General features: G+C 33.6%; 1 protein-coding gene across 1 annotated transcript; it reads left to right on the forward strand.

Moving 5' to 3' along the window:
- Nucleotides 1-4,538: 4,538 nt before the first annotated feature.
- LOC105097963 (olfactory receptor 52E2) lies at nt 4,539-5,912 on the forward strand. The gene has a single exon (XM_010990596.3). The coding sequence runs from the start codon at nt 4,820-4,822 to the stop codon at nt 5,744-5,746; it is 927 nt and encodes a 308-aa protein (XP_010988898.3). The 5' UTR covers nt 4,539-4,819; the 3' UTR covers nt 5,747-5,912.
- The last annotated feature ends 7,425 nt before the right edge of the window (nt 5,913-13,337 follow it).

Here is a 13,337-nt window from a genome sequence, read left to right on the forward strand (position 1 = left end):
GCTGATTCAGTTCCTGGTAAAGAGGTCTCTTCCTGGCTTGCAAATTTCTGCCTTCTCACTATGTCCTCACATGGCCTCTCCTTTTCTTTTAAGGCCACTAATCCTATCAGGAGGGCCCCACCCTCATGACCTCCTCTAACTCTAATTACCCTCCAAAGACCTCATCTCCAAATATTATCACTTTGGCAGCTAGAGTTTCAGCATATGAATTTGGTGGGGTCAGGGGTGGGAGGCACAAACATTCAGTCCATAACAGGGCCCTGAACTTGCAGGGTATAATGTCTGAACCAGTGTCTTAACTACTGCTGGCTACAGAATTTGAGAAGCCCAGTGCAAAGGGAAGTTGCTGGGGTCCTTTCTGGAAATGTAGAGAAATAAAGAGCTTTTATTTTTTGTTGATGGTCTCTCTCTTTTGAGTAATTATGGTATCTTTTGTATTGTTTTTTATCGTGCTCTCTTCTGGGCATGGGAATTCCTGTGGGGTAGGGGCAAACATGCACAGGAGCACAAGATCCCTATCCCGTGAACCAGACACTGGTTACCAATGTGGGTAGGTTCAGAATTTGGAGCATGCCAAGGGCAAAGGACAGCAGCAGCCATCTCTGGGCAAGGCTAGAGTAACAAGAGGCCAAGAAATCACTCTGGGAAGATGTGGCAGGTACAGCACACGTTCACCTCTGGTCCCAAATCCCAGGACCTGCCCCATCTTTATATAAGATTTCAATTACAGAACATAAATTCAAAGATAAAGTTATTTAAAGAACTCAAGACAACATTAAACCCAAGCACCACAGAGCATTAAACCCAAGCATTGGACCCCCTTTTGAAAACAGGGTCTTGAGTACTGTATTGATCAAACACCTACTGTCATTAACTAAGCCTCGACAAGTCCAACTTTTGAGATACATTGGTTACTATTTCTGGGGGGGGAAAAGGCAAAAGGACTGTGTAGGACCATAAGTGCACTAACAAAGTTTTTATTTTTTATATAATAAGTAGATTTATTTAAAACATTTAAGGCACAGTATGAGCATCTGCTTAAAATTATCGGTAAATTTACAGGATTCCATTATAAAATTTTATGTTAATTTTGCTAAATGGATATAAATCAAAATTTAATCACAATGCTAGAGTTCAATAAAAGGAATTGAAAGAATAATTGATTACATTTTATATTAACTATGAATGAGAAATGCGTTGGTGGAGTAAAACAGAAGGAACAACTGGAAAAAAAAAAAGAGGAAAACAAAATTAAAGGTTACATAATCTGTCCGATGTCACTTTTGTTACTAAACTTAGAACAGAAGTGCTTTGACTTTGGAGCCCTTGTTCTTGAACAGAAAATTGTACTGTCTCCCTAAATGATGATCTGGGATGGTGAGAGAATGAACTCCATCAATCATTGTGTGCTGTAGCATGGAGCAAATTAACAAAAGGTTAATGGAGACTCACAAGTAATGAAGAAACCTCACTTTTTTTATTGTCTTCATTTCCTTAGAAATCATGGCTTTCTATTCATGACTCAGGGCCAGATTAGAAACTAGAATCCTCAGAGACCTCATGCCCTTTACAAAACTGGCTCTGGGGGATTTTCTCTTGAAAGCTCCACCCAGGCAAAGAGCAGTTCCCTCATAAAGACAGAGAAGACTGAGACAAAACAGACAGAATTCCATCCTGGTGCTCAGTCTGGTGAGTCTTCCCTGTCTCCCAGCTCACAGTGCATCCATAGGACTCAGTGATGGACAAAGGGGAAGAAGAGGAATGCAAGAGAAAGAAAAGTGACATCGGATAAGTTTCGGGGAAAGAAGACTGACTAATGGTGCAGCTTAGGGAAAGAATAGCATCATATTTAGGGAGGATCATATAATTCTAGTAAAAGCATTTAGATTTCAGCCTGAATCCATTCAATGTGCATTTCAGAAAGATTTTTCTGCCTGATATCTAAAAAATGATGGATGCCTAGTATCTTTGGAAAATGCTTCAAAGTGTTTTATAAGAATTATCTATTCTAAAATCAAGGGTTTAATTTTAAGGGTTTATTTACACTTATCATTTCTATTTTCTACATGAAGAAACTGAAGTACAGAGATGTCAAAGTTCTTGTGCAAGCTCACACAGCCACTTTATGCAATAGACTGTGATGCGGGAGATACAAAAACAAATGATATATATTCTATCTACCATTAAGGAATTCATATTTTGTAAATATTTTATTGAATTTTCACAGCCATAAACAAAGTGCACATGATAAGAGTGTGGCTCAATTAATTTTCTACAAACTGATTATACCTGTGTAACCAGTATATAAATGAATAAACAGACGTTATCAGCATCCTGAAAGTCCCACCCATACTGACTGCCAGTACTCCAAAAAGTCACAACTATCCTGACTTCTTAGACTATAGATTAGATTTTACTAATTTTAACTTTTATTTAAATGGTCGGTTTCTTTCTCTCATCATTATTTTGTAATATACTTCCATTTTATGGCGTGCAGTTGTAGACTGTTCATATGTTTGGTCTTTTACTATATACTATATTTAAGAATACAGAAGAAAAAGGCATCGAGTCTTTATGAGGTCATTTACCAGCGCCCCAAGTATATATCTGAATTATGTCTTGAAGGATGCTGTTTATAAAATTTGCTTGATGGAACTTTCCATTATTGTTTACATGCTTTTATCCATTTTCAGTTTGGACATAACACTGTTATTTTTACCAATTCAAATACAAGAAAGTCAGGGAGAAAATATCAGGGTGTTCCTATGGTAAGATCAAATGGATAGACTAACTCTGGGCAGGAGTGAAATTTCAAGATGTTAAACACAAGATTGTAGGTATCATTGATTTGAAAGATAAGAACCAACATTGCTAACAACCCTTCTGTAACATATCCATCTCACTGTAACTTTGCCTCATCTAAACTTTTGTAATTCCTGAAGACCTTGTCAACAGATATAAGACTACCCTTTGTACCCCTTTTCACCTTCATTTATCTATAGAGGTTATATGTTGCCCTTAGGGTTTTACACAATTTAATCAGCAAAGAAAAACTACTTAATGTCCTCCCTCAGGAGCATAAAGATTTATATAGCTGAGAAATCAGATCTTGTGCCTTTTTCCACATTCCCAGTTTCCACTCTGATGTTTTGTGTACTTTGTCTATATTTGTCTCCCACTTGGTTTATTCATAAAACTTCCTGGCTACTTACCTGATATTTACCCTCTGCATGATCATAGGCTATAACTGTATGACCAGCAAGACATAGTTTTCACTTATTTTATTTGCAATCGAAGAATATAATACCATTCCTTCCCTCTCCGAAAAGCCAGAGGAGCAGCTTATTTTTACCCTTTAGCAATCAAATCTACAACTAGTATGTAAACTTCCGCTGAGAAATTGTTGCATATGTGTATACTGGAAAAAGGAAAACTTTGTTGATTTTAAGATGATTTCCACCCATGGGATTTACAGAAAATCTTGCCTCCATGAGTAAATTCTACGTTCCATCCTTCTGTTATCCATTGCCATACCTTTTGAAAATATTCATGATTCCGTTGTGACATCACCTTATGAAAGTAGACTCTGTTCCCGTGGGAGCTGCCTCACAGTATCTCCTGCTCCTAGCTTTGCTCGGAACTAGGAATGGTAAACCATTCATACTCAACTGCTTCTTCCGTAACCTGTTCATTATACTCTTTCTTTCCCTCTTTATATCAATGTCTAGATAATACTCTGACTTTCTTGCTGAAAATGAAATCATAATTAATATTGCTGCCATGGAATCTTCAAATGATCAGAAAAGAGACTTTACACTAGAAAATACTTACACACATGGATGAATAGATACTTTGGAAATCCCCTATCAAATTTTATAAGCAAACAACATGAAGACATAAAGAAGGGTTTAGGGAACTTTGAAAATGATTGAGTTATCATGCATCTGATTTAACAATAATTTTTTTGTCTCTCTGGTTTTTGATTGGCATTTTGACATGTATCTTAAACTCCTAAAGTCATAATTGACTCAGCTATAAATGAGGAATACTAACATACTCTTTTCAGATGGATGCTGTGAGTTTTAAAAAAGTGTGTATTTTTGTAATGTGTGTGGATTATGTGCTTGTGTGGTACCTATATATATATAAAACATAGGTAAGACATATCCTTTATTTCCATTTTTCTTCCATTTCCATTCACTACTTTTCTCACTAGCTTAATTTCCCAGACCTTCCATTAAAAGTATTTTAAATTTCTGATAAAGCTCTTAAATACTTTGATCCTTGGATAACATATATGTAAAACATGTAAAATTAATGTTCTTCTTGAACTTTTTTTTAATATTAGAGATGATTTTTGCTCAGAGACTGGCCAAAAGTCTTTCAAATAAATGGTAGTTGGTAATTGATGTTGCTGTTTTCAGTACTCTTCTTATCTTATATAATAATGACTAAATACTAATACAATGATTGATTTTAATCCTTTAAAGTAATTTTTAATATTTTGATGGTTTAATATTTTGATAAATTTTGATAAATCCATGTGCTTATTGATTTGTTATTGTCCATCCTGTGTGTCAATCCCTGTTTTGTCATTCAGTCAAGTGGAACTGATTGCCATAATTGTATTTAGAGGCTAGCAGAACCTTAAATTGGTCAGAAGGGTTGGGGGAGGTGTCTATTGGTGATGATTGCAATAATGAGAGAAGGTAGCTAATTAAGTGTTCTTATACTATCTTTCAAAGCCACAGAAAACTATCCAGTGACCTACAGATTGGGTGAGCATACATTCCTGAAGACCTATGCATTACCAAATAGGATGTTCCTTCCCAATGACACCCAGTTTCACCTCTTCTCCTTCTTGTTGCTGGGAATCCCTGGAATGGAAACACTCCACATCTGGATTGGCTTTCCCTTTTGTGCTGTGTATGTGATTGCACTCCTAGGGAACTTCACCATCCTGTTTGTGATCCAGGCTGAGCACAGCCTACACCAGCCTATGTTCTACTTCCTGGCCATGTTGGCTACCATTGATTTGGGTCTCTCCACAGCCACCATTCCTAAGATGCTTGGGATCTTCTGGTTCAACCTCAGAGAGATCATCTTTGAAGCCTGCCTCACCCAGATGTTTTTCATTCACAACTTCACACTTATGGAATCTGCAGTCCTTTTGGCAATGGCTTATGACCGTTATGTGGCCATCTGCAACCCACTCAGATATAGCACCATCCTCACCAACAAAGTTGTCTCTGTGATTGGCCTTGGTGTGTTAGTGAGGGCATTTATTTTTGTGATTCCATTTGTATTTCTCATTTTGCGGTTGCCCTTCTGTGGGAATCATGTCATTCCGCACACCTACTGTGAACACATGGGTCTTGCTCGCCTATCTTGTGCCAGTATCAAGATCAATATTATTTATGGATTATGTGCAATTTGTAATCTAGTATTTGACATCATAGCCGTTGCCATTTCTTATGTTCAGATACTCCGTGCTGTTTTTCGTCTTCCTTCCCATGAAGCCCGACTCAAATCCCTCAACACCTGTGGTTCTCATGTTTTTGTAATTCTTGCCTTTTATACACCAGCCCTCTTTTCCTTTATGACACATCGCTTTGGACAAAATGTTCCCCGCTATATTCACATACTTTTGGCCAATCTTTATGTCGTAGTACCACCAATGCTCAATCCGGTTATATATGGAGTCAGAACTAAGCAGATCTATGATCGTGTGAAGACAATACTGTGATTGAAACAAGGAAAGGAAAAAGAATGACATGTAATACATATGAGGTTCAATATGCAATTTTATGAAACTTAAGTCAGAGAAATGCCTTCTTATAAAAGTTATGTTAGATGTATCTCTTTATTGGCTATCTCCTGTAAGTATTTCAATGCCTTCTACCAGCTTTTCAGACCACTTCTTCCTCTTATCTACTGCTGTATTCTCTTTGTTCCTTATAATTTCATTTGGCTGGTTATTGCCATTTTACTTTATTCTTTCCAATATCTGATTGATATTTTATACCAAAAGTTTTGAATTCATCCATTTTTACTAGATCCATTGGTGTTTCATGGAGCTTCTTTCTTCTCCCAGTAGAATTATAGTTATTTTCTGAGTGTCTGTTTTCATAACTGCATGCTACTGGGAATAAAATGGTGACTATGCCACTTTCTTTGGCTTTGTGGAATTTATCAAATTTAAAATTAGTCAAAAAAATCAATTTATAAGCATTCATCCTTTTTCTTTCAGCCTTTTAATATCCTGATAATTGTTTCTCTCTGTTTACAAGTTATATTTAAAGCAACCTGACAATTTTATTATCTTAATTATACTACTGATTTCATGCACATTTATCATAACTACTGTTATTTATTCTATTAAATGTATTACATTATATTTACTATCTTTTACTTCAGCCTGGCCTATAGATCTTTCATGACCAAGATTTTCTTTTTTTGAATTATTTTTGTTACTATTGTAAGTCGCCTTTGCTTTGCTTTTATGCATAATTTTACAATTAAAATCACTTTAGCCATCGCCCCACTAATGCCCATACAACCTGTCAAATTTTAGTATAAGTTAGCAGTCTTACCACTTTCTAGTTAATAAGGATCTTTGAAAAATTTTAGTCTCCATATCTGCTTGCTGACATATACTATTGCTGGTTTAATTTACTTCTTATAAATTTTAAAGCATATTGTTTGGGACAGTCAATATTCACTTAAATGTTCCCCAATATTTACTGTTTCTATTGCTATTTGTTCCTTCTTGCATCTTCAAAATTATATCTGTAATGATTTTATTCATGTGTGAAGAATAAACTGAAGTCTTACCTCCTTGATGTAGTTTTGCTGGTGATGAGTTTTCTGCTATTCTTTGCCTGAAATAATTTTATTTCATTTTAAGGTTATTAGAGGACATAGTATTCTAAATTTACTGGGGTTTTCCAGCTTTATGGAGGTATGATTGACAAATTAAAATTATCTATATTTAGCTTGTACAATGTGGTTTTTAAAGTGTACATGTGGTGTTTAATATACGTATACATTATGAAATGATTACCACAATTAAGTTAATTAGCACATCCATCACTTCACATGGTTACCTTTTGATTTTTGGGATAACACTTAAGATCTACTCTCTTTAGCAAATTTCAAGTACACAAACAGTATTATTAACTATAACCACCATGCTGTACTTTAAATCCCTTGAACTTACTCACCTTCTAATTGAAAATTTATACCTTTTACCAATATCTCCCTGTGTTCCCACTCCCCAGCCACTATTCTACTCTCTGGTTCTGTAAGTTTGACTTGTTTTTAGATTGCACATAAAAGTGAAATCTTACAGTATTTGTCTTTGTGTCTGATTTATTTCATTTAGCAAAATGTCCTCTAAGCAAGATTTCCTTCTTTTTATCAAGGAATAGTATTTTATAGTTTATGGTTTATATATTCTTTACTACATATTCTTTATTGTTTCATCTGTTGATGAACATTGAGGTTGTTTCCATATCTGGGCTGTTGTGGATAATGATGCCCTGAACATGGTAGTGTATGGTAGTGTACATATTTCTTCAAGCTACTGATTTCATTTCTTTTGGATATATACCTGGAAGTGGGCTTCCTGGATCACATGGTAATTATATTTTTAACTTTTTTGAAGAAATTCCATGCTGTTTTCCATGATGCCTGTGTCAAAGCTATTATATAGTAAAGAGGTTAAAATTAAGCACAAAGGAGTCCAAATGCCTGATTTCCACACCAATTTCTACCAATCCCTAGCCATGTGTCTTTGAGGAAGCTACTTAACCTACATAAGGTTATTCATTGCAGGTATGAAGCAGGTTTATGTAGCCATTATCCTGATATTTTATGTCTACATTGTTTTCAGTTTTTTAAAGCAATATAGGCTTCTCATCCCTCAGAGGGACAATTCTGAGGTGTGTTCCATTTGGTTCTTCAGAGACCCTAGTACAGTATTGTTGCCCACAATGGTAACCAACACACTGATTTTATTGAAGTGTTTTTTTTTTTCCTTTCCTATCTTAGTGTCCCCAGTCCATTACTGTGCTTCCTGAGATGAACCTTCAAATAAACTGTAAGCCCTTAAGTCCTTGTTGAAGGCTACACTTTCAGGGGAACCCCAACCAATATAGAGGCATTAATAGGATTGTTAGTGTATTAATATAGGAGTAAAATTGCTCAACAAAATATGGATCTATTTTCTCTCTGGTTTATGTGTCTATGGGTATATGTGCACTTTTCTTGTTTTCTGAATGAAAAGCTAATTGTTCTAGAATTATTTAATTATTAGTCCATCATTTTCCCCACTGACATACAACATAGAAATGCTAAGTACATACATTATATTTTGTATGAAGTAAATAGTTAAAATGAGGTGAATCCCTTCAGGTTCAATAGTTTTTTTGTTTTGTTTTGTTTTTTGTTTTTGTTTTTGTTTTGTATTTTTACTTCTGAAAATGTATTTTTCTTCTCTCTGTCATACTTGATAATTTAGTGGGAATCAATTCTGAAATTGACAATTATTTTTCTTCAGAATAGTAAGAATAGTATTTTATTATCAACTGGTATTTTTGTTGCGTTGAAGAACTTTGCATCTAGACAAATTGTCTTTCCTTTTTTTGGTTTTTAAATTTTATTGCTTATATGTCCTTTTATTTTCTCTTTATCTTTGATTATTTAAACTTTTAATGCAGTTGTAGAATGTAATTTTATATTATAGTCTGGTAACTATTTTTGAATAAACTTTTGATGTGAATATTATATATTTATGCATTTATAAATATTTATAATGAGAAAGTACTCATATATCTTTTAAAATATCATCTTCACCCTATTTTTCAGTTCTTCTTTTAAACATCCTATAAATAATAATTTAGAAGCTCTTACTCTATGCTCTATCAATGTAAAAACACAACTATCAATTTTATTTTTTTACTCAGTACTATTTGGAAATTCTATATAGTTATCTTTTTAGGATATCTACTTTGTTTATTTTATTTGTATTCAGCAATACTTATTACATGATTCTGCATTTTTTAGTTGGTTGTTTCTTTTTACTCAGTTATAAGTTTTTATTAAATTTTAAACCTTTCTTTTTAAAGATGATAAATGTAAAAATTTGAATAGGTCTTCATTTTGTTTAGTTATTTCAACTTCTCTGCACTGATTTATTTTCTTACTGTAACTATTTTGATTGACCCTCTTTATGTGTTGTATTATATAAGTCTGAAGATCCACCTCAAGTGGAGTATTTCTCTATCTCCTTTTCCTATTCTTTTTTTTATCAGTCTCTTTTTTCCTCTTTCTTTCTCTCTTACTCACTTTACCCTCTGTCCTATAAATTTCACCTACAAATTAATTCCTGTCTAGAAATTTTATGACAGTCTCTACTAAAACTCCTGTGATCTCCAGTGCAAAAATTAGTCTTCTAGTTGGAATTTCAGGATCTCTAAGAGGCAGTGATCAGCAGGTGCTTGGATCATTTGAGTTCAGAAGTTGAGAGTGTGGTCTGTGAACTATAGTCATGCACCTCCATGAAAGTACTGACATAAAAAATTTAATCCCCAGAAGTGTTTTTCAGCTTTCATTCTGTTGTAGTAAATCCTATCCTAAACTTAATTTTGTATAGTTAGGCTTGTTTTAGTCTTCTGAGTCTGGTAGAATAATTTAGTCCTCATCAACTCACAAAAGTGGGTACTTCATCTTATTCAGCATCTGATTTTTTCCTGGAGTACTTTGTATATACTTTGTTTACTTTTCGAGGAATAATTTACATGTAGTAAAATGCATAGATCTTTTGTGTGCTGTTTGAGGAATTTTGACTAATGAATGTACTCAGGTTGCCAACATGTAAATCTGATTATTTATATTTCCAATATTTCAGAAATACAGTTCATACTACTTGCCTTGTCTCTCAAGATAGCAAACATAATTCTGATTTCTATCACCATGGGATTGTTTTGCCTGTTCTTGAGCTTTAGCTACACTGTTATAGATACAGTATGTATCCTTTTCCCTTTAGCTTATTTCACTCAGAAAAGTGGAATTTTTAAAATATGTATTACATTGCAGAATGTACAGTGTTTTTTCCTTTTATATTACTGAGTAATATTTCATTGTATGAATACACTCCAATATGTTTATCCATTGTCCACTTGAAGTACATTTGGATTGTTGCCCCTTTGGTAGTATTGTGAATAAAGTTACCATGAACATTTCAATACTGGATTTTTTTTGGACAAATGCTTCCGTGTCTCTTGGCTAAACGATTAAAAGTAGAATTTTTAGGTCATAGGATGGATGTAGCAAAATGTATATTTAACATTAAAATATTTCCCCCCTACCATCAACTTTTATTTTAGTTGTTCCTTATTTGTATTGTCAGTTTACATTGTCATCACTTCATATCATCATTAAATGTGCCAATCTAGTGGGGCATAAAAAGGCATTTTATTAACTTGAATTCTCCTTATGACTAAAATTTTTAGGCATATTGTCTTGTGTTTATTAGACACTATGTATTTTTCTTTATGAGTACATGTTCAAGCTCTTTGCCCACTCTTTAATATAATTTTTTTCATCTCTTAGTTAATTGAGTTATAGAATATCTTTACATAGTCTGAGTTCATGACCTATGTCAGAACTATGTATTCTAAATTTTTTCTTCCCATCTGTGGTTTGTTGTTTCATTTTCAAATGGTTTCTTTATAGAATACAATATTTTAATTTTGATAAAATCCAAGATAGTCTCCTTTAATGTATCTTGTTGAAGAAATCTTTTTCTACCCCAAGGTCTCAAGTAAATTACTTTATCATTTTCTTCTAGAGGTCTTATAATTTGAATTTTGATAATTAGATTAAGAGCTTAAATTTATCTCAAGAAATCTTCAGAACTTGGATTTATCTCAAGAAATGCTCAGATTCTGTATAAAACTTGAAGGCAGAGCAAATGCAGGTGACAGTTTTGATGTGGATTTTCAGAGAAAGACGGGGGTCAAGGATAGGTCCATGTTTTATTTTTCTTAGGACTTTAGAAGTGGGACAATGACCAAAAATTAATATATGAAATACAGGAGTGTTATGTGTTTTTAGAAATCTTGGCAACAACAGGCTTTCATTTATAAATAAGGTTAAAAAGTGACCAGAAAAATGTGAAGTAGAAGAAATAATTGAACAGTAGACATTCAATTTGACTTTCTTTTAAACTTCTTCCTTTACATTTTCATGGCTTAATATTTTATGATACACATTATGTATGTTCAACATTAAACATTTTACACAATTAACAAATCTTCCAAAAATAAGTCTCTCACAGTTTAGGGATAAATAATTTAACATCCAGGAAATTTTTTTGTGAAAATTATATTTTCTTGATATTTTGCATACTGTACACAATTTTATAACTAATTTTTCACTTAATACCAATCATGAAAAGAGTTCAATACCAGTAAAATACCTTAAAGTAATTCATTAAAGATTATACATATCATTACATTGTACAGTAGTTGTAAAAGTCAAACTGTGAAATCACAGTGGCTGTTTTGGAATCCAGGCTCCATGTGGTATTAGCTGCCTGATCTAAGGAAACATAATTTGTATCTGAATGTCTCATTTTTCTCAATTGTGGCAGGATAAAAATAAAACCGGAGCCATAGGATTACTGCTAAAATGAAATCAAAAAGTATTTGAAACCTGTGCCTGATACACAATGAGAGCTTTAGAAATATTAGCTATTATATGCTTTTGAATAATTTTTTTCTTTATTATTAATTACACATTTAAAATCATACTGATTTCAAATACACTCTGTTTTGATACTCATACCCAAGTTTGTGGACATTTCTCTGTTACTCTTGACTGATAGTCTTCAAAGTGTATCATCCAATTTTGAGCATATTAGAGCATTTACTCAATTATAGTTTTAACTAAAAATACAGTAGGACTATATTTTCCAATTAAATTTGAGAATAATACTAAAGCAATAATGTTAAATCTGTTCCAAAAATAGCATTGGTCTCTGAGACAATGAACATAATAATAACTTTCTTACAGTTTAAGTCCATGCTATGTGTCAGACAGTGTTAGCCCTTTGCTCATATTAATGCTTTTCCTTACAAAAAATATAATTCCCCTCCCACTTACACAGGAGACCCCCCCTCCCAGCATTGCAGAGTTAGTTATTATAAGTTAAATACCCAGTGTTTTGTCATAGAATATAGGTGGTACATGAGCTGTCGTAAACCTACCCTACAAGCTTCATCCCCACTTCAATCTCAGTATTAACCATACTGCTCTACCTTACACGTGAATCTGCAAAAATAAGGTTTTGTCAAATCTCTGTGATTATCCCCATGTTGTTTTCTCTTCATGAGATCCCTTTGTGTACTAACAGAAAAGTAGTTTTAGGATTCCATGCTATTCATTCACTTATATATGATATCTGAGCATTTATTCACTCCCTGAATAGAAATTACCCCTTCTTATTCAGAGATTTGATTGTATTTCATAGACTTATATGTTTATCTCTCAACATGCTTCATTGCAGAGATTCTGTGTTCTCTCAACACACCAGTTTTTATAAGGCAAATTACATTTATAGCCAAAGTATACAAATAACATTAAGAAATTAAGAAATTGTTCTTAAAAGAGAGAGAGAGAGAGATTTGATATGACCAAAGTACATCCATCACTGTTTTCTAAATGAATAGTGCTTCTATAAAACATATAGGGAATATTTTTAATGAGATGGATATGTATTTAGTTTTAAACATACTGAATTTCTAGTATTTTGTAAGAATACATTTTTCTTCCACTTAGTCCCCTGGCCTCTTTCTTTCACTTTACTTCCTGTTTCTAACTACTCTACTAAGCCAATCAATCAACCCTTCAATTAAACCAATAAGAAAAAAGCTGTTTGTACTCTAAAAGTAAGTGAAATGGAGTACTCAACTAGGTTATGAAAAGAGGGGCAGAGCAGGAAGAGAAAGCTACATAAGAAATATTGAAGCAGGCTGATGGAGAGAAATTTGGAGGACAGAAAGAGAAAAAGAAATAGAGAAAATGAGCAACAGAAGAAGGAAGAGAGAAAATGGAAGGGGAGGAAAAGAAGAAAGAGGAGAAGAAGGAGAGAGAGAGCTGGAGGGAGAAAGAGGAAGAGAAGGAGAAGGATGAGAGAACACCTGGTACCCACAGTGGAAATGAAAACATGTCTTCTGTAAATTGACCCCCTAGATATCTGGGAATCATGAACACATCTTATGCTTATCTTCAAAATAATCATATAGAATGTTTGCTAATCCAGCTTGATATCT

The sequence above is a fragment of the Camelus dromedarius genome, chromosome 12, assembly GCF_036321535.1.
Source record: "Camelus dromedarius isolate mCamDro1 chromosome 12, mCamDro1.pat, whole genome shotgun sequence".
NCBI lineage: Eukaryota > Metazoa > Chordata > Mammalia > Artiodactyla > Camelidae > Camelus > Camelus dromedarius.